Raw genomic sequence first — 26,057 nt, 5'->3', positions numbered from 1 at the left:
CAGATATTGTGTCTGGGACAAAGATGTCCCAAAGCTCACCAGTCACTGGCAGGTGAGCCTGCAGGTCCTTCAGTTCTTTTGCTTCCAGTTTGAAGCCTGTCTTTTGAAGAACATTTTTCACGTGGTGGACGTTAACCTTCCCTCCTTAATAAAAACAAGAAACGGTAAAGTTGTTACAAAATGAAAAATTTAGACTGTCAACTCCTACCCAGAAGGGAAAGCACAAAGGTGCTAATTATAGCAAGTCAGGCTAGTCACATGGCAGTCAGGAATGTGCTTCCAGAATTAAGCTTCTGAGAGAAGTATGCAAGGGAGAAAAGTGCACTTTGACAATGTATACTTTTACATAAAAGGAAAACTATAGTCAATGAGAATTGTTAAAACCTACTAGCATGGTTTTCATTTACTCAATCTGAAATATGAGTTATTTATGAAGTGTCAATGTGCATGTTATATAATATGCAATATATATTATATATGTAATATATGTATTATATAAGGTACATATATTACAATACATCTGTAATATATATATTGTATTAAATTAAATGTTAAAAAAACAAGCCACAGGAAAACAAAGAGAAACCAGAGAAGTGGCTGAGTTCACAAAAATGAAAAATACCCATATATCAAAGTTGATCATAGTTACGTAGACCTGGAGAACTAGGGATATGTGTAGTCACTGCTAATGGGCAGAGTTGCATTTTGGGGTGATGAAGTGTTGCAAAATTGATTGTTGTGATATTGTACAACTCTATTAGTGTACTAAAAACCCTTGAGTTGTATACTTTGAGTGAATGAACTGGATAGCATGTGTTTTATTTCAATACAGCATATAAAAATAAAAAGCAAATAACCAACCAGGTAAATATTTTCTATGTATATGACAATGTGCTTATAGTTAATATATAAAGGGGTAATTTTAATTGTTAGCAATTAATGTTCATATTCCAGTAGATCAATGAACACATGACTCTTATAAGAAATTCAAAGTTTAGAAACAATAATGATATACTTCTTAGTTAGGGTTTCTATTGCTGTCATGAAACACCATGACCTATAGCTGTCTTGCAGTGAACTTGTGCCAGTGGCCACACCTCAGGGTGTGACCTCGGGGAAGCTTGAGGTATGGCTTTCCTTTGTGCCTTCTTTCTGGTGGGTCAGTCTATCCGGTAGAAAGGGCAGAGAAACGCTCCTATGGTTCTTTGTATTTTTCTGTGTAATTGTTCCCCAATAAACACCCATTCATCATTTATCTTGGGTCTAGTGAAATAATTACATCCTCATCTTCAATGACCAAAAGCAATTTGGGGAGGAAAGGGTTTATTTGGCTTACTGTTCACCATTGAAGGAAGTCAGGACAGGAACTCAAGCAGGGCAGGAGCTGATGCAGAGGCCATGGAAGGTGCTGCCTATTGGCTTGCTCCCCACGGCTTGCTCAACCTGCTTTCTTATAGAACTCAGTACCACCAGCTCAGGGATGGCACCACCCACAGTGGGCTGGGCTCTCCCCACTAATCACTAATTGAGAAAATACCCTACAGTCTTGTCTACAGTGATCTTATGAAGGTATTTTCTTAACTGAGGTTCCCTCCTCTCAATGACTGCAGTTTGTGTCAAGTTGACATAAAACTAGTCATGATAAGAAAAAATAACATTTTATTTTAAATAATGAATGAAAACATTCATTTTCATTGAATCAAATTAACAAGAATCCAAAATTCTGAAAATGATATTTGAGTATTAAATGTAAAATGAATAAAACATCAAGTAAGAGTTTAATTAAAAACAGAGATGTACTCAGGGAAAACAGGAGGTAAGGGTAGTAAAAAATGTATAAGTCCATTTTCCTATACATTATTTTATATTCCAGATGATTCTTGAATACCTAGTATATAGCAAATGATTACTGAATGAAACTTATAGTTCGTTATTTTATATTGTAAAAAAGTCTCAAATTTTATTGTTTTTTGTTCTTTTTCTCACTCACCTTTGAAGGACTTCACACCAGATAGTAATTCTTTCCTAAACAGTGTTTTGTCAACTGTAGAATAAAACACAATGATATTTTTGAAGGATGATACAAGTCTATGTTCATACATACAGAAAGGAAAAATTTAGAAACATCACAAATCATGTTCAGTGAGATGAGCACTACTCAGGAAAAGCCCATCAAGACTGCAGTCAGAGGTGGTATGTTTGCTTAGGATGCCAAAGACCCTGATTAGACCCCCAGCACAGGGAACCTAATCCACCAGGTTGAGTACAAAAATAATTAGTGGTACCCAGGTGTATTGAAGGACAAAACTTTTGTTTTTTCTTTTTAAATTTGGCTTCATCCTTTTTCTTCAGTTTTTCTACCATTCTATCCTTTCATTTTCTTCCAGATTTGTAAGTCTTATTTTTCCCAAAGGAACAACAACAACCAATCTTCAGATAGGACCCCTGCCTTAGGGAACCTTTTCCTAAACCTAAATCAAAATGAGCACTGGAGTTTTAGAAGTGCTGGCTGGAAACTTGGCACAGGTTCCTGCCTGTAATCTTCTCAACACCTGGGAGGCAGAGCCAGAGGAATTCAGATTGTCAATTCTGGCTATATAATGAGAGAATTTTTAAAGGTTATGTTTTCTGTCATGTGTAGAATCTATTTTAAAATACATGTACACACACAAATATATTTACATATGGCATGAAGCAGAAGGGGAGTTACTTGGGAGAAAGAAGGGGGTCAGTGAGGAAAAGGGGGAGGAAGATGAAGGAGGGTAGTGAGAATACAAATATGAGTGAGACAGAATTATATATGTATGAAAATGTCATAATAAAATGCATCATATTATATATACCAACCAAAACAAGTAATAAAAAGTTGCTGGAAAAAATAAGAGAATTTTTTTGCCAGGAACTCAATGTAGACCAGGATTGTTAGTATTCAGGCATCTGCACTGGCCTGTTCTTGGGGTTCTGACAGGATACGCCCTCAGCTGCAGGCACTAAGGTATCACCTGTGCATATTCACTATGTTCCCTTTTAAAAGGGCCCTGCCTACCTCCCATCCCTCTCTCTCTTTCTCTGCCTCTCTCTGTCTATCCCCCCTTTCTCTCTCTTCTGCTGTTCCTATCCCCAGAATATGGTCTCCCTCCCCTTTCCCCTTTTTTTATGATTCCTTACCCTAATAAAAACCTTCTGCTTGAACCCTGTTGCATGTCTTTCTCTTTCATTAGACTTTTCTTAAATTACAACAAGGATGGCTTTGAACTTGCAGGGATTATCCTACCTTTACCTCTGAGGAGTTGGGGTTGGGCTAGAAGGCTGACTCAGCAGGTAAATGAACTTGTCACCAATTGAAGACCTGAGTTCAGTCCCAAGGACAAAGACTGTGGAAGTGAAAACCCATTCCACTTGCTGTCCTCTGACTTTAACATGTGCACATGTGGGGACTGGACAGACAGCTCAGTGGTTAGGAGCACTGGCTGCTGTTTTTGAGGACCTGGGTTCAATTCCCAGCACCCATGTGGCAGCTCACAACTGTCTGAAACTCTAGTCCTGCGGGGATCTGATTCCCTCTTCTGGCCTCTGTGGGCACTACATGCATTTGATATATATATCCCCCCCACACAGGTAAAACTCTTGTATACACATGTATGATGTATGTGTGCATGTGCATAGTATGTGCTTGCGCATACATGTACACAGGTACAAATGAATGTAAAACAAATAAAAAAGTTCAGGGATTACAGGCATGTGTGATCCTGCCTAGTACAGAATTGAGTCTTTTTTTTTTTTTACAAAAAATAAAATCTTTTAAACTAACATGGAATATTTCAATTATTAGAATTAATATAAAACCTTCAAAACAATTAATATAAAACCTTAAAAACAATCCGACTTTTTCTTTTTGACAGCAGGAACCTGGGGCAATGGAAACAGTCCCCATTTCTTCTGTGGTTTGGGACAGAGTCATGTATGTGCAGACAGTAGTCAATGTTTGTTGAATGAGTAGTTGTAGTTATCAGTGAAAACAACATATAAAACTTACCAGAAATGGGTAGAGTTTTGAGCAGTTTTTTGTTTTCCTTATTTGTCATTTCTATCCCCATGTTGTCCAGAATACCTTTTATGTCTTCTATATGAATCTTTTCTCCTTTAGGAAGAAAGAAAACAGTTTTAGGTGAGACTATAGAATTAAGTATTTCCATAACATTATACAAATAAAATGTGTACATGTAACACGCATGTGAGACTCGTCCTTGTTGACTTAAGGGAAAGAGCAAGTGACCCAAGGAGGACATGTTAGCTCTTCAGTGTCAAGAAGGGGAGGAAGAAGCAGGCAGTAGGGGCATGTGCAGATCTCTGTGAGCTCGAGGACAGCCTGGCCTACAAAGTGAGTTCCGGGACAGTCAGGACTACACAGAGAAACCCTATCTTGGAAAATCAAAACAAAAAGATAGGGAGGAAGAGTTTTTCTGTCAGCTGGGGGTAGTAGCTCATGCCAGAAATCCCAGCACTGGGGAGGCTGGGGCAGGAGGATGAGAAGTCTGATCAGCCTGGGCTATATATAAAGATCTTGTCTCAAACCAACCAACCAACCAACCAGCCAACCAACCAACCAACCAACCAACCAACTCAGCCCAGCCCAGCCCAGCCCAGCCCAGCCCAGCCCAGCCCAGCCAAGCATACAATAACTAGAAAAAAAACACAAGAACTTTAAGCAAGTAAAAGGGGAAATATCTTGAAGCCTATAGTTTCTTGTTGTGTCCTTATTCTGTTTTGGAATCAGAGTAACACTGGCTTTGTAGAATGAGTGTATAGTGAGTGTCTTCTCTGTGTCCTTGGTAGAACATTTTGAGGGGTATTGGTGTTAACTCTTCCTTAAGTATTAAATAAAATTTAGCAAACATGATATATAGTTTAGAGCTTACTTTGTGGGGAGTTATTTTTGTTTGTTTGTTGTTTTTTTTTCCTGAGACAGGGTTTCTCTGTGTAGCCCTGGTTGTCCTGGAACTAGCTCTACAGACTAGACTGGCCTTAAACTCACAGAGATCTGCCTGTTTCTGGCATCCAAATACTGGGATTAAAGGTGTGCATCACCACCACCTGGCTGTGAGGAGAATTTTTATTGCTCCTTCAATCTCATTTTCATTTTAAAAATGCTTAGTATGTATTTGTGGTGTGTGTGTGTGTGTGTAGGTCAGAGGTTTGACAGCAGGTGTCTTCCTCTATTGTTTTTTTATAAAAATTTTTTTTATTTTTAAGTTTAAATTTAGATTAGAAACATGGTTGGTTCACAAGTCAGTTCCAAGTCCCTCTCCCTCTCCCTCCCCTCCTCCTGTGCCCTCCCTCCAACTCCCCCATTATCCCCTCAATTCCCCAGGGAGGGTGAGGCCCTCCTTGGGGGTGTCCTTAGACTGTCATTTCATCCAGGGCCTCCCCCCCCAAGAGTTCAGGGTGAGAGTGCATCTCACATTGTTGGATGGGAGTCCAAAGTCCCTGTGTATACTCGGGATGAATACTGATCTACTGCCCAAAGCTCAATAGATTACCTAGGCCTCCTCACTGACACCCCATTCAGGGGGTCTTGATCAGTCCCATGTTGGATTCCCAGGCATTAGCCTGGGATTAAAGAGTTAACCCTTGTCAGGTCAGCTGTTTCTGGGGTTAAACCAGCCCAGTCTTAATCCTTTTGGTCATCAGTCCTCCCTCTCTGTTACTGGCTTTCTTGAGTTCAGTTCAGTAATTAGCCATGGGAGTCTGCCTCTTCTTCCATCAGCCACTGAATGAAGTTTCTGTTTCCCAGACTCTCTGGCCATGGGATTGTAGGCTGGCACTCCCCAAATCTATGTCTAAAATCCATATATGAGAGAGTACATGCCATGTTTCTCTTTTTGTGACTGTGTTACCTCACTCAGGAAGGTTTCTTCTAGTGTCATCGATTTGCCTGCAAATCTCAGGATTCCATTGTTTTTTTCTGCTGAATAGTACTCCATTGTGTAAATGTACCACATTTTCTCTATCTACTCTTTGGTTGAGGGGCATCTAGGTTGCTTCCAAGTTCTGGCTATTACAAATAATGCTGCTATGATCATAGTGGAACAGACATCCTTGTTGTATGAATGGGCATCTTTTGGATATATGCCTAAGAGTGGAGTTGCTGGGTCTTGTGGTAGGTTTATTCCCATTTTTCTGAGGAATCTCCATACTGATTTCCAAAGTGGCTGAACCAGTTGGCACTCCCACCAGCAATGGAGGAGTGTTCCCCTTTCACCACATCCTCTTCAGCATAACTTGTCATTGGTGTTTTTGATTTTAGCCATTCTGACAGGAGTGAGATGGTATCTCAGAGTTGTTTTGATTTGCATTTCCCGGATGGCTAAGGATGTTGAGCACTTTCTCAAGTACCTCTCAGCCATTTTAGACTCCTCTATTGAAAATTCTCTATTTAGTTCTGCAGCCCACTTTTTAATTGGATTCTTTGGTGTTTTGGAGACTTGCTTCTTGAGTTCTTTGTAAATTTTGGAGATCAACCATCTGTCACATGTGGGGTTAGTGAATATTTTTTCCCATTCTGTGGGCTGCCTTTTTGTCTTGCTGACTGTGTCCTTTGCCTTACAGAAGCTTCTCAGTTTTAGGAGGTCCCATTTATTAATTGTTGATCTCACTGTCTGTGCTACTGGTGTTATGTTCAGGAAGCTGTCTCCTGTGCCAATTCGTTCAAGGGTACTACCCACTTTCTCTTCTAAGAGGTTCAGTGTGGCTGGATTTATGTTGAGGTCTTTGATCCATTTGGATTTAAGTTTTGTGCATGGCGATAAAAATGGATCGATTCACATTCTTCTACATGCCAGTCTCCAGTTATGCCAGCACATTTGTTGAAGATGCTTTCTTTATTCCATTGCATATTTTTAGCTTCTTTGTCAAAGATCAGATGTTCATATGTGTGTGGGTTAATATCAGGGTTTTCAATTCGATTCCATTGGTCTACCTGTCTATTTTTGTGCCAATACCAAGCTGTTTTCAGGACTATAGCACTATAATAGAGCTTGAGGTCAGGGATGGTGATGCCTCCGGATGTTGCCTTGTTGAACAGTGTTGTTTTGGCTATCCTGGGTCTTTTGTTTTTCCATACAAAATTGATTATTGTTCTTTCAAGGTCTGTGAAGAATTGTGCTGGGATTTTAATGGGGATTGCATTGAATATGTAGATTGCTTTTGGCAGGATTGCCATTTTTACTACATTGATCCTACCTATGCAAGAGCATGGGGGATCTTTCCATTTTCTGAGGGCTTCTTTAATTTCTTTCTTTAAAGATTCAAAGTTCTTGCGATACAGGTCTTTCGCTTGTTTGGTTAGCGTTACCCCAAGGTATTTATTATTGTTTGTGGCAATTTTAAAGGGTGATGCTTCTCTGATTTATTTCTCAGCCCTTTTATCATCTGTATATAGTAGGGCTACTGATTTTCTTGAGTTGATCTTGTAGCCTGCCACTTTTCTGAAGGTGTTAATCAGCTGTAAGAGTTCCCTGGTAGAGTTGTTTTGGGTCACTTATGTAAACTATCATATCATCTGCAAACAGTGGAAGTTTGACCTCTTCCTTCCCAATTTGTATTCCTTTGATCCCCTTTTGTTGTCATATGGCAATGGCTAGAACTTAAAGTGCAATGTTGAAAAGGTATGGAGAGAGTGGACAGCCTTGTTTTGTTCCTGATTTTAGAGGAATTGCGTTGAGTTTCTGTCCATTTAGTTTGATGTTAGCTGTTGGTTTACTGTATATAGCTTTTATTAAGCTTAAGTATGTTCCTGTTATCCCAGATCTCTCCAAGACCTTTATCATGAAGGGGTGTTGGATTTTGTCAAAGGCTTTGTCAGCATCTAGTGAGATGATCATGTGATTTTTGTTTTTCAGCTTATTTATACGTTGATGCATTTGCGTATGTTGAACCATCCCTGCATCCCTGGAATGAAACCTACTTGATCATGGTGAATGATTGTTTTGGTGTGTTCTTGGATCTGATTTGCCAGTATTTTATTGAGTATTTTTGCATCAATGTTCATGAGGGATATTGGTCTGAAGTTCTCTTTCTTAGTTGTGTTTTTGTGTGTCTTGGGGATCAAGGTTATTGAAGCCTCATAGAAAGAGTTTGGCAAAGACCCTTCTGCTTCTATTGCGTGGAATACTATGAGAAGGATTGGTATAAGCTGTTCTTTGAATTTCTGGTAGAATTCTCTACTGAGGCCATCTGGACCTGGGCTTTTTTTGGTTGGGAGACTTTTGATGACTGCTTCTATTTCTATAGGGGTTATAGGTCTATTTAAATTGCTTATCTGTTCTTGATCTAATTTTGGCAAGTGATAGCTATCCAGGAAGTTGTCCATTTCCTTTAAATTTTCAAATTTTGTGGAGTACAGGTTTTCAAAGTATGACCTGATGATTCTCTGAATTTCCTCACAGTCCGTTGTTATGTCCCCCTTTGCATTTCTGATTTTGTTAATTTGCATGTTCACTCTCTGCTGTTTGGTAAGTTTGGACAAAGGTTTGTCTATCTTGTTGATTTTCCCAAAGAACCAACTCTTCGTTGCATTGATTCTTTGTATTGTTTTCCTAGTTTCCACTTCATTGATTTCAGCCCTCAATTTGATTATTTCCTGGCGTTTACTCCTCCTGGGGGGAGTTTGCTTCTTCGTGTTCTAGAGCTTTCAGCTGTGCTGTTAATTCTCTTGTATAACTATTCTCCAGTTTCTTCATGTGGGCACTTAGTGCTATGAACTTCCCCCCGTAGCAGTGCTTTCAACGTGTCCCATAGGTTTGGGTATGTTGTGTCTTCATTATCATTGAATTCTAGGAAGTCTTTAATTTCTTTTTTTATTTCTTCTTTGACCCAGGAATGGTGCAGTTGTGCATTATTCAATTTCCACGAGTTTGTAGGTTTTCTGCAATTTGTGTTGTTGTTGAATTCTAATTTTAAAGCATGGTGGTCTGATAAGATGCATGGAGTTATTCCAATTTTTTTGATGCTGCTGAGGTTGGATATGTTGCCAAGTATGTGGTCGATTTTTGAGAAGGTTCCATGTGGTGGTGAGAAGAAGGTATATTCTTTTTTATGTGGATGAAATGTTCTACAGATGTCTGTTAATCCCAGTTGGGTCATTACTTCTATTAGTCCCTTTGCTTCTTTGTTGAGTTTCTGTCTGGTATTCCTGTCTAGTGGTGAGAGTGGTGTGTTGAAATCTCCCACTATAAGTGTGTGGGGCTTTATATGTGATTTGACTTTTAGTAATGTTTCTTTTATGAATGTGGATGCCTTTGTATTTGGAGCATAGATTTTCAGGATAGACACTTTATCTTGTTGGATTTGGCCTGTGATGAGTATGTAATGACCTCCTTCATCTCTTTTGATTGATTTTATTTTAAAGTCTAATTTGTTAGATATTAGGATTGCTACCCCTGCTTGTTTCTTGGTTCCATTTGATTGAAAAATTTTTTCCCAACCTTTAACTCTCAGGTAATGTCTGTTTGAGGGTGAGGTGTGTTTCTTGTATGCAGCAGAAGGATGGGTTCTGTCTTCCAATCCATTCTGCTAGCCTGTGTCTTTTTATGGGTGAGTTAAGGCTATTAATGTTGAGGGATATTAATGACCATTGATTGCTCATTCTTCTTCGATTTGCAATGGTTGTTGTTGGTGGAATTATGTGTGGAATTTCACCCCTTTGTTCTTTTGGCTGTTGATAGAGAGGGGATTCTCTAATGACTATGTTTTTCTGGTTGTAGTTAACTTCCTTGGGTTGGAGTTTTCCTTCCAAAACTTTCTGTAGGGCTGGGTTAGTGGATAGGTATTGCTTGAATCTAGTTTTGTCATGGAATATCTTGTTTTCTCCATCTATAGTGATTGAGAGCTTTGCCGGGTATAGTAGTCTGGGCTGGCATCCATGGTCTCTTAGTGTTGGTAGAATATCTATCCAGGACCTTCTGGCTTTCAGAGTTTCCATGGAGAAGTCAGGTGTAATTCTGATAGGTCTGCCTTTATATGTTACTTGGCCTTTTTCCTTAGCTGCTCTTAATATTCTTTCTTTATTCTGTATATTTGGGGTCTTGATTATTATGTGGCGAGGGGACTTTTTTTTGTGATCCACTCTATTTGGTGTTCTGTAAGCTTCTTGTGCCTTCATTGGCATGTCTTTCTTAAGGTTGGGAAAGTTTTCTTCTATGATTTTGTTGAGTATGTTTTCTGCCCCTTTGAGGTGGTTTTCTTCTCCTTCTTCTATACCTATTATTCTTAGGTTTGGTCTTTTCATATTTCCTTGATGTTTTGCGTTAAGGATTTGTTGGATTTAAGATTTTCTTTGGTTGATGAATCCATTTCTCCTAGTGTATCTTCAACACCTGAGATTCTCTCTTCCATCTCTTGTATTCTGTTGGTAATGCTTGTATCGGTAGTACCTGACCGTTTGCCCAGCTTTTCTATTTCCAGCCTTTCTTCAGATTGTGTTTTTTATTGTTTCTATTTCAGTTTTCAACCCTTGCATTGTTTGCATTGTTTATTGCAATTTTCGGTTTATCTTTTCATCCATTTGTTGCATTTTATGAATTTTTTGGTTTGTTCTTTCTTCCATTTCTTGCATTTTTGCTTTGCTTTTTCTTCCATTTCTTGAATTTTTTGGTTTGTTTCTTCTTCCATTTCTTGCATTTTTTTGGTTTGTTTTTTCTTCCATTTCTTGCATTTTTGGTTTGTTTTTTCTTCCATTTCCTGCCTTTTTTGTTTTGTTTCTTCTTCCATTTCTTTCATTTTTTGGTTTGTTTTTTCTTCCATTTCTTGCATTTTTTGCTTTGTTTTTTCTTCCATTTCTTGCTTTGTTTTTTCTTCTATTTTCTGCCTTGTTTGGTTTGTTTTTTTCTTCCATTTCTTGCATTTTCTGGTTTGTTTTTTCTTCCATTTCTTGCATTGTTTGGTTTGCTTTTTCTTCCATTTCCTGCCTTGTTTGGTTTGCTTTTTCTTCCATTTCTTGCATTTTTTGGTTTGTTTTTTTCTTCTATTTCTTGCATTTTTTGGTTTGTTTTTTTCATACATTTCTTTGAGGGATTTTCCTATATCCTCTTTTAGGGCCTCTATCATTTTCATGAAAGTGGTTTTAAGGTCATTCTCTTCTGCTTCATTTGAATTGGAATGTTGGAGTCTTGCTGTTGTGGAGTCTCTAGAATCTGGCAGTGTCATATTTGTTTTTCTGTTGCTGAGTGTGTTTTTGTATTGTCTCTTTCCCATCTCTTCTTCTAGTGGGTGCAGAAAGAGCCCCTTGCTGGTCTGGTGGTTAGGGGACCAGAATTCCCTTTTGGTGGGTGCTAGCAAGTCCAATAGCCTGGTAGTTCTTCTATTCCTTGTCTTTGTTCTGGTCCCTGGACCTGCCGGAACAGCTGGTCCCCTGGTCTCCCTGGCTCCTCTGGTTTCCTGGTCTCGTTGGTGGGAGAGGAAACCTGGAATCTGTGGTGCTTGGCTCCCACCGGGATTGGAAGCTCTGTGCAGTTCCCAGGTGATCCCCAGACACTGGAACACAGGCCCAGATGCAGGGTCTGTTTTACCTGGATCCACCGGAACAGCCGGTCCCCTGGTCTCCCTGGATCAGCTGTCCTCTATTGTTTTTGACCTTTGTTTTTGAGGCAGTCTCTTACTGAACCTGGGATGCACCGATTGTTTTAGCTGACTACCCAATGAGCTCCAGGGATTTGTCTGTGCTTTCTCCTGGGTCACAGACATAGACTGAGACATCCAGTCATGCACATGCTGCAGGAACTTGATTGAGGCACTTCTACAACCCTCTCAGTCTTGTTTCTTGTTACATATCTGTTTCAATTGTTTGCATTTTTTAATTTGATTTTGGTATGTCACCTCTAAGTATGTATCATTAAAAATACAGATTTTCTAATTTTTTTGGAACCTAAGTTTTTCAAAGCATCCCTTAATGATGCTCTGGATTTTCCTGGAATATGTTCTAGCACACATTTTCCCTCTAATTTTACTAGTTTGGATTTTTCCTTTCTTTTGATCAGTTTGGCGAAGAGTTTGCCTTTTCAAAGACCTAACTTTTTGTTCAAAAGATTCTGTGTTATACTTTTAGCCTTCATTAATTTCTACCACAACCTTTGTTGATATCCACTGCTCTTGGTTTGTACTTGTTTTAGCTTTTCTAAGACCTTGAGGTGAATCGCTGGGTTGTTAAGTTGAAAGCTCTGTTTTTTTCAATATAAACTTTCATTGCTATAAAAATTCCTCTGAGAACTGCCTTGGCTGTATTCTAAAGGTTCTGGTAAGCTGTGCTTTCATTTTCATCTGATTCTAGCAGTTAAAAATTTCCTTTCTTGGATGGTTCAACATATGAAAATCCATCAGTGTAATCCACCATATAAACAAACCGAGAAACAAAAATCACATGATCATCTCACTAGATGCTGAAAAAGCCTGTGATAAAATCCAACACCCCTTCATGATAAAGGTCTTGGAGAGATCTTGGATAACAGGAACATACCTAACCATCATAAAAGCTATATATAGCAGACCAACAGCCAGGATCAAACTGAATGGAGAGAAACTCAAGGCAATTCCTCTAAAAATCAGGAACAAGGCAAGGCTGTTGCCTCTCCCCATACCTCTTCAATATTGTACTCGAAGTTCTAGCTAGAGCAATAAGACAACAAAAGGAGATCAAGGGAATACAAATTGGAAAGAGGTCAAACTTTCACTATTTGCGGATGATATGATAGTTTACATAAGTTACCTAAAAAACTCTACCAGGGAACTCTTACAGCTGATTAACACCTGCAGCAAAGTGGCAGGATACAAGATCAACTCAAGAAAATCAGTAGCCCTACTATACACAAACAATAAAAGGGCTGAGAAAGAAATCAGAGAAACATCACTCTTTTTTTTGAAACATCACTCTTTACAATTGCCACAAACAACATACAATGCCTGGGGGTAACGCTAACCAAATAAGTGAAAGGCCTGTATCACAAGAACTTTGAGTCTTTAAAGAAAGAAATTAAAGAAGACACCAGGAAATGGAAAGATCTCCCATGCTCTTGGATAGGTAGGATCAATGTAGTAAAAATGGCAATCCTGCCAAAAGCAATCTACAGACTCAATGCAATCCCCATCAAAATCCTAGCACCAATCTTCACAGACCTTGAAAGAACAATTCTCAACTTTATATGGAAAAACAAAAAACACAGGATAGCCAAAACAACCCTGCTCAACAAAGCAATGTCTGGAGGCATCAGCATCCCTGGTTTCTTCAGGGACCCACTGGTCATTCTCAAATATGCTGTTAGTTGCAAGTATTTGTGCATTTTCATCTTGCTATTAGTTCCTAGTTTTATCCTACTGTGACCTAATGAGTCATAAGACATGATGTCCAGTTCTTCTGCACTTGTTAAAACTTGCTCTGTGAACGTCTCTATTTTGGAGAGGACACTGTGGGCTGCTGAGATGCGTGAGTTTTCTGTACCATTACATGGAATACCCTGGAGATAGCTGTTACATTTGTTTAATCTATGGTATAGTTTAAATATGAAATTTCTTTGATTTTTATGTTATATTAAACATTTGAACATAAAATGTAAAGACTATACAATATAATATTAATTTTAACAGCTCCTCACCTGTAATCTTCTTAATTTCATTCATCAACACACGGAAATCAGCCTTCCCATTACCTGTAAAACAAAAAAAAGCACAAAATAGATTTATAGGAAAATGATATGAAATCATTAAATTGTGAATTATAAAACAGAAACCTGCATTCACTCACCTGAAAAACATTTTATGAAGTTTACATCTTTCCTGTACAATACTCATCAATTTAATTAATTAATATAGCTACTTCTATGTCCACTACAAGTGTTCATATAGCACAATGCAAGACAAAGCACTCTCCTTCAATTTAGCCTCAAATATGTTATGATAAATGAGAGTATCGGTCAACTCCTGGCTGCTCTGAGAACTTCAACATGGTAACTGTCATAGTGATGAGTGTAATATTGTTCACTTATAACGACAGACCTTTGCTTTGCAAAGACTATTCTCATACACCATATAGTTACTTTCTTTACTCAGTATTTCTCATATTAAAGTGGAAAGCCACTGTATATATTTAAAACAGTTTGTAAAATTACAAGTTTGAAAGCACCGGGTGGGAGGAGAAGCTACTGAGAAAGCCAAGACGTAAGCTGCCATGGACAGTCTCTTCCACTGTGACTTGCTCAAGGGGACACAATTTGTCTGCAGTGTTGTGTTATTTGTAATACTTCAACACCGTATGTAACTCTGAGGTTGAAGTACAAATGATCAGTCTATATTCTTACTATTATCAGATAATCATTAGTGTAGTGGTTTGTATGAGACTGATATACATAACAATTACATCAAAATGCAAACACATTGCAGCTCACATATATACTTTAAAACCATTATATATGCACCGTAGATACAAAATTTATTCTTGCTTTTTAAAAATACTTTTTCAGCTATGACAATCTTTTGTTAGCATCTTATTAATGTTATTATTGTTGTCATTCAAATGGGATAGGTAAGAACCTTTTTTGATAGAGGCATGTCTGTAAAGCACAGATGCCATTATGCCCTTAACTGTGTGTCCCCATGAGGCCTACTGGGCCCAGAATTATCTATCCTTTCTTAGATGGTTGCACAGATGTAAAATTATATGAATATCATCACACTTTAAAATCACTGTGATGGGCTGGGCGGTGGTGGCGCACACCTTTAATCCCAGCACTCAGGAGGCAGAGGCAGGTGGATCTCTGTGAGTTCGAGGCTGGGCTGGACCGATAGCCTCCAAAACAATACAGAGAAACCCTATCTCATAAAACCAAAAATAAATAAATAAAATAAAATCACTGTGATGGTGTGCCCCTTAATTACTAAGAAAACAGGGCAATGGCCAGGGTCTGCAAGACATTTGTTGCAGTGGTAGATTAAAAGGGGTTTAAAAAACAAAAGTAGTTTCTGGGAAAACTGCTTTTATTAAGGTAAAAGGCTGGTTGCCTAATCCATTAGAAACACTATAGCCAATTGAATGAAGGAATGACATTTTCCATTGGCTTAGAGAAACATATATCAATGGACTTGAATGACTCTTATTGTTTTTGCTACTTCTTTAGGAGTCCAGCTTCCTCCCAGATTTCCTGAAAATTTCTCAGGTCACTGGATATATGCCACAGCTAATTAATTCTATTTTCTTCTTTTAAAAGTTATTTATAATTCTCGAGTGTCTGATGTGTGGATGTGTGGGCTGTACGTGTGACACAGCATGTGTTTGGAGGTGAGATGACAACTCTGTGGAGTCAGTTACCTCTTCCCACCTTTACGTGGGCTCTGGAGGCTCAATTTAGCTCATCATCCTTGAGTGGCAAGTGCTTTTACCAGCTGAGACATCTTGTTGGCCCTTTTCCTTCTTCTGAGGTAAAGACCCACTATGTGGCTCAGACTGGTTCTGAATTTGCTGTCCTCCTGCCTCAACCTCCCTAGCTCTGGGATTGCAGGTTTGTCACCACACCCTTTTCTGATTAGTTTTGTTCTCATGGCTACTATATTACTATAGCACCTTAACTTTTAAAATTCTAAGAACTCATGGCAACATAGCATAGTGGTTAATTTCTAGAAGCCAGGTGTGATGGCTTACACTTATAATCTTTGCACATGGGAAGCCAAGGCAGGAGGATCACAAGTTTGAGGCAAGCCTGGGTTACATAAAGAGATCTTGTCTCAAAAATCCAAAAAGAAAAAAATAATTCTGGGACCAGACTACCTGGTGTTCTAAGCTCCCTGAATTTCGACAGGCAACTTGTATTCTCTGCATCTTGGTCTCTTTGTATGTAAAATAAAGGTAAAAGTAGAACCTAATTTACAGAATTATTTGGAAGACTCAATACACTAATTATACAGCATTTAGAACAATTCTGTAACTAGGGGATAATAAAAACCCAGAGACAAATATTGGGGTTCAAGCTGAAGATCAGAGAAGCAAAGCAGTCAGTCACTAGCTTTTACCTCTACCTCATACCGAAATGGGCGATCCTGTCTCCACCAATCCTCAGAGTGCAATGCAGACTTCACTGCTCTCCACCAAGCCTCAGACTGCAATGCTCTCCCTGTCTGGAAACTGAATCTCATATGAGACCCTTTCCTTCTTCCTTTTATACTTCTCTAGTGCTGAGATTAAAGATGTGAGCTCTGTTTCTCTTTTAGACTGAGTCACTCTTGTGTAGCCCAGGGTCGTCTTGGACTCATGGAGATCCATTAGCCTCTATTTCCTGAGTCCTGGAATTAAAGACGTGTGCCACCATTGCCCAGCTTCTATGGCTAACTAGTGTGGGCTGGCTTTGTATTCTGATCTTCAGTGACTTTATTAGATCATAAACAATATATTACCACAGTTTCTCCCATATGCTGGAACTATGTGGTGTTATTCAGTGATATTTACTATTTGATTAGCGCCATGAACTAAAATATTAATATTCTTTGTATTTTTGTTTGAGCTTGGCATTTCCTACAGTGTTAAGTGGAGACTAGACACTTGTCATTTGTGTTGGTGCTCTTGGTGTCTCCTTCTCAGTGGTCACTGGGCTCAGTTTGACCCAGTGTTAAGACTTTACATTTTATCTCCCTTCTTTTTTTTTTTTGGAGACAGGGTTTCTTTGTGGCTTTGGAGGCTGTCCTGGAACCAGCTCTTGTAGACCTCTCCCTTCTTTTTGTGTACATCCTCTCCTCATCCCAGATCCACCACTAGGCTCATGTTAGAAGCTTTATATTAGGAGGTAAACTCACGGTCAACTGGCAGATGGTCCATCAGTGTCTGGATGTCTTTATCATTGAGATTAATTTCTGCACTTTTAATTAATTCTTCCACCTTATTTGGAGATATCTTTATCCCTTAGAAAAGAAGGATTTGAGAAATATAATGAGGAGTCAATAGGTCATTCGAGGTCATGCCTAAGTGCCAGTGTTGTTCAGACAAGAAGGGTCAAAGGGCATTTAAACTACTCCAGTAACAATGTTTTTGATACCTTAACTGTGAACTCTTAACTCTTGTTCTTGAGATTCTATTATAGCTGTGGGAGTGAGTGTGTTGCATGTACTGATGACTGAACTCAGGGTGTGCACATGCTAGATGAACACTCTCTTTGAGTGATACCTTGATCCTAGCCTTTAGAAGGAATTTTAAGAGAAGGAAGTGAGGAGTTTGGAGTTTCTATTAAAGATTCAAATCAATATTGATCACTACCTATATGATAGGATTTGAAACTTAAAATTAATGGAGAAAAATAAAGTCCATGGATTTATTACATCACAATTCTCTAGGAAATTTGTTTAACAGTTAATTTATTTTAATTTTAATTAGTGTGTAGGTGGAGGTCAGAGGATGACTCCCAGGAGTCAGTTCTCTCCTTCCTCTGGGTTCCACATGGGTTCCAGGAATCAAACTCACAGCCTCAGTCTTGGTGGCAAGCACCTTTACCCGATGAACCATTCTGTTGGCCCAAAGTAATATTTTTACTGATACATGAAAACGAACAAACAAAAATATCTGTATGGATATACTATTCCAACACATACATATGTATGTACTGTTCAAATCAGATTGAATATGTCTATTTTTCCAAACGTTTGTCATTTCTTCATGGCTAAAACCTTCCGAATTCTTTTCTTCTTTCTGACTTTCTGAAGTGGTGTCACTGTCTGTAACCACCTTACTGTCCCGTAGCCATCAGGGCTTCTTGGTCCCCTTCTGCTCTCCCCATCTCTGAACCACCATTCTAAACTCCTATGGGATCAATGTTTTTAGATTACATATATAAGTGAGATCGCATGGTGTCTGTTTTGTGCGTGGGATATATGTGGCTCATTTCACTTAATACAACGGTCTCCACTTCCATTCATGTTGTTGTGAATAATGAGATATCATTTATTTTTAATGACCAATCAGTATTCTGTTGTATATAGGCAGCAATTTTTCTTTATCCACTGTTTATATTTTATGTTTATTATAATACAATGGGAAACTTTTTAAAATATTTTTTTCTCTAAATATTATCACTAGAAATTCAGATTGATATTGTTGGAAACATGCCCAGTGATCTAAGCGCTGTTATTTCCTGATGTTTCTAACATCTGTCTTTGTAGAGGAACTGCTGTTTCTAGGTCTTTTACAGGGAAACCATTTCGATGCCCACCACCTGTCTAACGAATTCAACAGTAGGGGTGGCAAGATGAATAATCTGAAAGTTGTAAAGTAGGAAGAGTGTCTGAAAACAACAGCGTGGTTCAAGGACCTCAATGTGTCTCACCTTGAATATTCTCCAGCTCTTTTATCAACCTTTTCTTGTACAGTTTTCCACCAGCTGCAAGATAGAAATGTCAAGTCTCAGGGAATAATGCTGTTATTCAGAAGTGGAATAAATGTAACTTACGAGGCAGAAACTTTTAAAATGCCTTATTCTAACAACTAGTATTTTTACTCTAATAATAAAACTCAGGGATGTAAACAAATGCTTGGTGACGTGTTGGTGATGGATGGCATGGAACATTGTTGTTCATCACACAAATTCATATGCTTGCTACGTCTCCAAGGCTGCTGTGGTATATTCTAATGCTCACCATCAGTTGGCAGTTTGTCCAGCAGTTTCATCATCTTGTCTTCTGAGAGTTTTATCCCTATATTTTCCAGGTAATCATCCAGTTCCACTAGGTCAATCTTCTCACCTTTAAAAAGTCAAAAGTACTAACAGTTGAAAATCTGAAGAATGATGATTCTACTTTACAGGAAAAATTGCTTAGTCTTTGTTAAGTAAACATTAATGAAACCAAGTGGGCAAGAATATAAGAAATTACTAAGACAGGACTGTAGAGGTTTTGGCCAAAACAATAATGATCAAAGTGAGGTTGGATAATTAGATGCAAACATTTACCCATAAATAGAGTGAGGGCACATGCCAACAAGGGAAACATTTTTATTATAATATAACTTTTTTGAAAAAACTAGAACCTGATTTTTCAGGTTTTTTGTGTATAGTGTGCATGTGTGGCTGTGTGCAGTATATGGATTATGTGTGTGTGTGTGCAGTGTATAGACTGTGTTCCTGTGTGCAGTGTATGGATCGTGTGCATATGCACATGCTTATGCAGGTATGCACAGAGGCCAATGTTGGTTCCCTGCTCTATTAGTCTGCCTTATTTCCTTGAGACAAGGTCTTTCCCTGAACCTGGAGCTATGCTGGCATCCAGAAACCCCCAGCAATCCTCCTGTTCTACACTCATAGCACTGGGGTCATAAGGACCAGTGTGGCCATATTGGCTTTTTATGTGGATTCTGAGATTCAAACTCAGATCCTCATGTTTGCATAGCAAGTGCTCTTCCCTACAGAGCTATCTTCCAAGCTCGCTGCAGTCTTCTTAATCACACACCATATCACTACATGATGCTTTTTTTTTCTCCAGGGTTTTTTTGAAAACCTTAACTCAGCTGGCTCTCTGTTGGACCTTATAGATTTGGTGGATCTTCTTTCTCTCCTCTTGACACCCACTGTACGTCCGGGTTTCCTCTGTAATGTAAGCTCACCTCTATTCCTGTCCAGAAATACTAGTTTAGAGGGATTTCCCCCCTTTGTGTAGTCCTGGCTATCCCAGAACTCACTCTGTAGACCAGGCTGGCCTCAAACTCACAGAGATCCACCTGCCTCTGCCTCCCGAGTGCTGGGGATAAAGGTGTGCCCCACCACCACCCCACCACCACCACCACCACTACCACCAGGCTCTTAAAATGTAAAGTGCTGGAGGGAAACATGCAGGATCACAAACTATTTCACAAACATGGGTAAATAGCCACATATCCTTCCCCCTTCCAATCTTCTCCATGGCTATGTGGAAATTTCTCTCATGTTGGTTCTTCTCTAGCTCTATGATATGGTCTAGTAAGAAAAACCTAATGCTGGGCAGCATAAGCAAACTCCTATTTTAGTCCCCCGGAGTCCACATACAAAGCTTCTGTTTGGAGAGGACTGACTAGGGGCTCGGAGGCTCATCTGCACAAATGCCTGGAGGAAAGAGGTATAGGCTGTTTTTCCCTAGAACTTTCAAGACCTTTCCTGTGAAGTTGGACCACTGGGCTTCCTAAAGCTTGCCTGTCAGCAGCTCTGGGAATTACAGCCACAGTGGAACCACTTCCTTGTCTGCTAACTGCTTTTAACAAGACACCAACCTTCCAATATGCCCAAGTCTTATGGTTTATGCTAATTGATTCAATTTCTGTAGTTGGACTTTCTTTTTGGCCACTAGCCCCTAAATAATGACATGGAGATTTATTATTCATTATGAAAGCTTAGCCTTTAGCTTGGGCTTGTTCCCAACTAGCTTTTATAACTAAAATTAATCTGTTTCTATTAATCTATGTTCTGCCACGTGGCATTTTAAGCTCTCCTCCATTCTGTATGTCTGACTTGCTCTACCTGGCTGGCATCTCCTCTGTACCTAGATTCTAACCCTGAGTTCCTTTCTCTCTGTGGGAGTCCTGCCTAACCACTCCTGCTTAGTTATTGGTCATTCAGGTCTTTATTAAGCCATTCAGAAGGCACCTTTCACACAGTGTGATCAAATGTCCCATAACAAATTACTTATCTTACCCTTTGTCCTTCTTCCTCTGTCAAAAATGCCCACCCTACTGTGTCTAGACAACACTGATGTGCTTTTTAAGGATCAATTCCTGTGCTCTTTCTCTTGAGAAATCCTTAAGTCCATCCATCCTCTCTCTCTCTCTCCCTCCCTCCCTCCCTCCCTCCCTCCCTCCCTCCCTCCTTCCTTCCTTCCTTCCTTCCTTCCTTCCTTCCTTCCTTCCTTCTTTCCTTCCTTCCTTCCTTCTTTCCTTTCTGATTTTTCGAGGCAGGACTATACAGAGACAAGGTTTCTCTGCATTGCCCTGACTATCCTGCAACTCACTCCATAGACCAGGATGGCCTTGAACTCAGAGATCTACATGCAGGGATTTAAGGTATGCACCACCACTGCCCAGCAGATCCTTTTCTATTTATGAGGCTTTTAAAATAACACCTATGATTTTATTGCATTTGTTTATGCATATTTTCCCTCAAATGCAGAAGATTCAACTACTTGAGGCACCTGGATGGTTGTTTGTACAGATCTGTATTTAGGATCCTTAACAGATGCTCAGGAATGGTTGGTGACCCACCTGTAAAAAGACTCCCTTTTTCCATGACCTCATTAACATTAACCGTTCCATCAGCTGTAAAACAAGACACAGTTTATGTACATGAATGATAATACACATAGAAAAAGAGAAAAGGTTATATACTGAAGTAAAACACAGTGGTATAGCCAATTTTTAATATTTGATTTAGGATTGAAAATGAGGAAAGAAAGAAGTCTGATGATGCAAACGACACTGACTTCACATTGCTTTTGTATGCTGTGAGTTATTTGTTGATGAATAAAGCTGATTTGGTCTATGGCAGGGCAGAATATAGCTAAGCAGGAAATCCAAACAGAGACATGGAGAGAAAGAAGGTGGCAGACGCCATGTAGCCACCAGAGGAGTAAGACGCCACAGCATTACCAGTAAGCTAAGCCATGTGGCGATACAGATTAGTAGAAATGGGTTAATTTAAATTTTAAGAGCTAGTTAACAATAAGCCTGAGCTAACAGACAAAACAGTTTGTAATTATTTTAAGCCTCTGAGTGGTTATTTGGGAACTGTCAGATGGGAGAGAAATGACTTGGGGGCACGTACAGATTCAATGCAATCCCCATTAAAATCCCAGCACAATTCTTCACAGACCTTGAAAGAACAATAATCAATTTTGTATGGAAAAACAAAAGACCCAGGATAGCCAAAACAACCCTGTTCAACAAGGCAATGTCCGGAGGCATCACCATCCCTGACCTCAAGCTCTATTATAGAGCTATAGTCCTGAAAACAGCTTGGTATTGGCACAAAAATAGACAGGTAGACCAATGGAATCGAGTTGAAAACCCTGATATTAACCCACACACGTATGAACATCTGATCTTTGACAAAGAAGCTAAAAATATACAATGGAATAAAGAAAGCATCTTCAAAAAATGGTGCTGGCATAACTGGAGACTGGCATGTAGAAGAATGCGGATCGATCCATGTTTATCGCCATGCACAAAACTTAAGTCCAAATGGATCAAAGACCTCAACATAAATCCAGCCATACTGAACCTCTTAGAAGAGAAAGTGGGTGGTACTCTTGAACGAAATGGCACAGGAGACAGCTTCCTGAACATAACACCAGTAGCACAGACAGTGAGATCAACAATTAATAAATGGGACCTACTGAAACTGAGAAGCTTCTGTAAGGCAAAGGACACAGTCAGCAAGACAAAAAGGCAGCCCACAGAATGGGAAAAATATTCACTAACCCCACATGTGACAGATGGTTGATCTCCAAAATTTGCAAAGAACTCAAGAAGCAAGTCTCCAAAACATCAAAGGAGCCAATTAAAAAGTGGGCTGCAGAACTAAATAGAGAATTTTCAATAGAGGAGTCTAAAATGGCTGAGAGGCATTTGAGAAAGTGCTCAACATCCTTAGCCATCCGGGAAATGCAAATCAAAACAACTCTGAGATACCATCTCACTCCTGTCAGAATGGCTAAAATAAAAAACACCGAAGACAATTTATGCTGGAGAGGATGTGGAGAGAGAGGAACACTCCTCCATTGCTGGTGGGAGTGCCAACTGGTTCAGCCACTTTGGAAATCAGTATGGAGATTCCTCGGAAAAATGGGAATAAACCTACCACAAGACCCAGCAACTCCACTCTTAGGCATATATCCAAAAGATGCCCATTCATACAACAAGGATGTCTGTTCCACTATGATCATAGCAGCATTATTTGTAATAGCCAGAACTTGGAAGCAACCTAGATGCCCCTCAACCGAAGAGTGGATAGAGAAAATGTGGTACATTTACACAATGGAGTACTATTCAGCAGAAAAAAACAATGGAATCCTGAGATTTGCAGGCAAATGGATGACACTAGAAGAAACCATCCTGAGTGAGGTAACACAGTCACAAAAACAGAAACATAGCATGTACTCTCTCATATATGGATTTTAGACATAGATCTGGGAGTGCCAGCCTACAATCCCATAGCCAGAGAGTCTGGGAAACAGAACCTTCATTCAGTGGCTGATGACAGAAAAGGCACACTCCCATGGCTAAGCACTGAGCTGAACTCAAGAAAGCCAGTAACAGAGAGGGAGGACTGATGACCAAAAGGATTAAGACTGGGCTGGTTTAACCCCCCAGAAACAGCTGACCTGACAAAGGTTAACTCTTTAATCCCAGGCTGATGCCTGGGAATCCAGCATGGGACTGATCAAGACCCCCTGAATGGGGGTGTCAGTGAGGAGGCCTAGGTAATCTATTGAGCCTTAGGTAGTAGATCAGTACTCATCCCGAATATACACACGGACTTTGGACTCCCATCCAACAATGTGAGATGCACTCTCACCTTGAACTCTTGGGGGGAGGGTCTAGGCCCTGCCCTAGATGAAATGACAGACTATGGACACCCCCATGGAGGGCCTCACCCTCCCTGGGGAAATGAGGGGATAATGGGGTGGAGTTGGGGGTGGGCACGGGAGGAGGGGAGGGAAAGGGAGAAGGACCTGGAACTGACTTGTGAAGCAACCTTGTTTCTAATCTAAATTTAAACTTAAAAATAAATAATAAAAAAAGAAAAAGAAAAAGAAATAAATAAAGCATTTAAAAAAGAAAAATAAAAGCATGGTGGGTTGATAAGATGCATGGAGTTATTCTAATTTTTTTGAAGCTGCTGAGGTTTGATATGTTGCCAAGTATGTGGTTGATTTTTGAGAAGGTTCCATGTGGTGGTGAGAAGAAGGTATATTCTTTTTTTTTATGTGGATGAAATGTTCTATAGATGTCTGTTAATCCCAGTTGGATCATTACTTCTATTAGTCTCTTTGCTTCTTTGTTGAGTTTCTGTCTGGTATTCCTGTCTAGTGGTGAGAGTGGTGTGTTGAAATCTCCCACTATAAGTGTGTGGGGATTTATATGTGATTTGACTTTTAGTAATGTTTCTTTTATGAATGTGGATGCCTTTGTATTTGGGGCATAGATGTTCAGGATAGACACTTCATCTTGGTGGATTTTGCCTGTGATGACCTCTTTCATCTCTTTTTATTGATTTTATTTTAAAGTCTAATTTGTTGGATACTAGGATTGCTACCCCTGCTTGTTTCTTGGGTCCATTTGATTGGAAAAATTTTTTCCCAACCTTTAACTCTCAGGTAATGTCTGTTTGAGGGTGAGGTGTGTTTCTTGTATGCAGCAGAAGGATGGGTTCTGTCTTCCAATCCATTCTGCTAGCCTGTGTCTTTTTATGGGTGAGTTAAGGCTATTAATGTTGAGGGATATTAATGACCATTGATTGCTCATTCTTCTTTGATTTGGACTGGTTGTTATTGGTGGAATTATGTGTGGAATTTCACTCCTTTGTTATTTTGGCTGTTGGTAGAGAGGGATTCTCTAATGACTATGTTTTTCTGGTTGTAGTTAACTTCCTTGGGTTGGAGTTTTCCTTCCAAAACTTTCTGTAGGGCTGGGTTAGTGGATAGGTATTGCTTGAATCTAGTTTTGTCATGGAATATCTTGTTTTCTCCATCTATAGTGATTGAGAGCTTTGCCGGATATAGTAGTCTGGGCTGGCATCCATGGTCTCTTAGTGTTGGTAGAATATCTATCCAGGACCTTCTGGCTTTCAGAGTTTCCATGGAGAAGTCAGGTGTAATTCTGATAGGTCTGCCTTTATATGTTACTTGGCCTTTTTCCTTAGCTGCTCTTAATAGTCTTTCTTTATTTTGTGTATTTGGGGTCTTGATTATTATGTGGCAAGGGGACTTTTTTTGTGATCCACTCTATTTGGTGTTCTGTAAGCTTCTTGTACCTTTATTGGCATGCCTTTCTTAAGGTTGGGAAAGTTTTCTTCTATGATTTTGTTGAGTATGTTTTCTGCCCCTTTGAGGTGGTTTTCTTCTCCTTCTTCTATACCTATTATTCTTAGGTTTGGTCTTTTCACAGTATCCCATATTTCCTGGATGTGTTGTGTTAAGGATTTGTTGGACTTAAGATTTTCTTTGGTTGATGAATCCATTTCTCCTAGTGTATCTTCAACACCTGAGATTCTCTCTTCCATCTCTTGTATTCTGTTGGTATTGCTTGTATCGGTAGTACCTGACTGTTTGCCCAGCTTTTCTATTTCCAGAGTTTCTTCAGATTGTGTTTTTTATTGTTTCTATTTCAGTTTTCAACCCTTGCACTGTTTACATTGTTTCTTTCAATTTTTGGTTTATCTTTTCTTCCATTTGTTGCATTTTATGAATTTTTTGGTTTGTTCTTTCTTCCATTTCTTGCATTTTTTGGTTTGTTTTTTCTTCCTTTTCCTGCCTATTTTGGTTTGTTTCTTCTTCCATTTCTTGCATTTTTTGGTTTGTTTTTTCTTCCATTTCTTGCATTTCTTTGAGGGATTTTCATATATCCTCTTTTAGGGCCTCTATCATTTTCATGAAAGTGATTTTACGGTTATTCTCTTCTGCTTCATTTGCGTTGGAATGTTGGAGTCTTGCTGGTGTGGAGTCTCTCGAATCTGGCAGTGTCATTTTTGTTTTTCTGTTGCTGAGTGTGTTTTTGTATTGTCTTTTTCCTATCTCTTCTTCTAGTGGGTGCAGAAAGAGCCCCTTGCTGGTCTGGTGGCTAGGGGACCAGAATTCCCCTTTGGTGGGTGCTAGCAAGTCCAATAATCTGGTAGTTCTTCTATTCCTCGTCCTCATTCTGGTGGAGAAGAATACCAGGAATCTGGGATGCTTAGCCTCCCACCTGGTCCCCGTGCTTAGCTAACTTTAATAACAGTTAAAATGCTTATTTATTGAGACAGGGTGTCACTTATCACTGACCAAAATTTGCTGTAAGGTGAGAATGAACTTGACCTTCTGCT

General features: G+C 39.3%; 1 protein-coding gene across 1 annotated transcript in view; it reads right to left on the bottom strand.

The window, feature by feature from the left end:
• Positions 1-26,057, bottom strand: part of Efcab3 (EF-hand calcium binding domain 3) — a 102,537-nt gene that overhangs the window by 51,568 nt on the left and 24,912 nt on the right. The window contains exons 20-27 of the mRNA XM_040749895.1: positions 21,242-21,295; positions 18,658-18,762; positions 18,348-18,401; positions 16,828-16,932; positions 13,644-13,697; positions 4,037-4,141; positions 1,991-2,044; positions 40-144 (exon numbers count right to left, since the gene is read on the bottom strand). Coding sequence (XP_040605829.1) covers positions 40-144; positions 1,991-2,044; positions 4,037-4,141; positions 13,644-13,697; positions 16,828-16,932; positions 18,348-18,401; positions 18,658-18,762; positions 21,242-21,295 — 636 coding nt within the window. The remainder of the gene's footprint in view (positions 1-39; positions 145-1,990; positions 2,045-4,036; positions 4,142-13,643; positions 13,698-16,827; positions 16,933-18,347; positions 18,402-18,657; positions 18,763-21,241; positions 21,296-26,057) is intronic.

The sequence above is a fragment of the Mesocricetus auratus genome, unplaced genomic scaffold, assembly GCF_017639785.1.
Source record: "Mesocricetus auratus isolate SY011 unplaced genomic scaffold, BCM_Maur_2.0 Super-Scaffold_100007, whole genome shotgun sequence".
NCBI classification, from domain to species: Eukaryota; Metazoa; Chordata; class Mammalia; order Rodentia; family Cricetidae; genus Mesocricetus; species Mesocricetus auratus.
The sequence above is the reverse complement of the archived record's forward strand: the minus strand, read 5'-3'. Positions and strand labels throughout refer to the sequence as shown.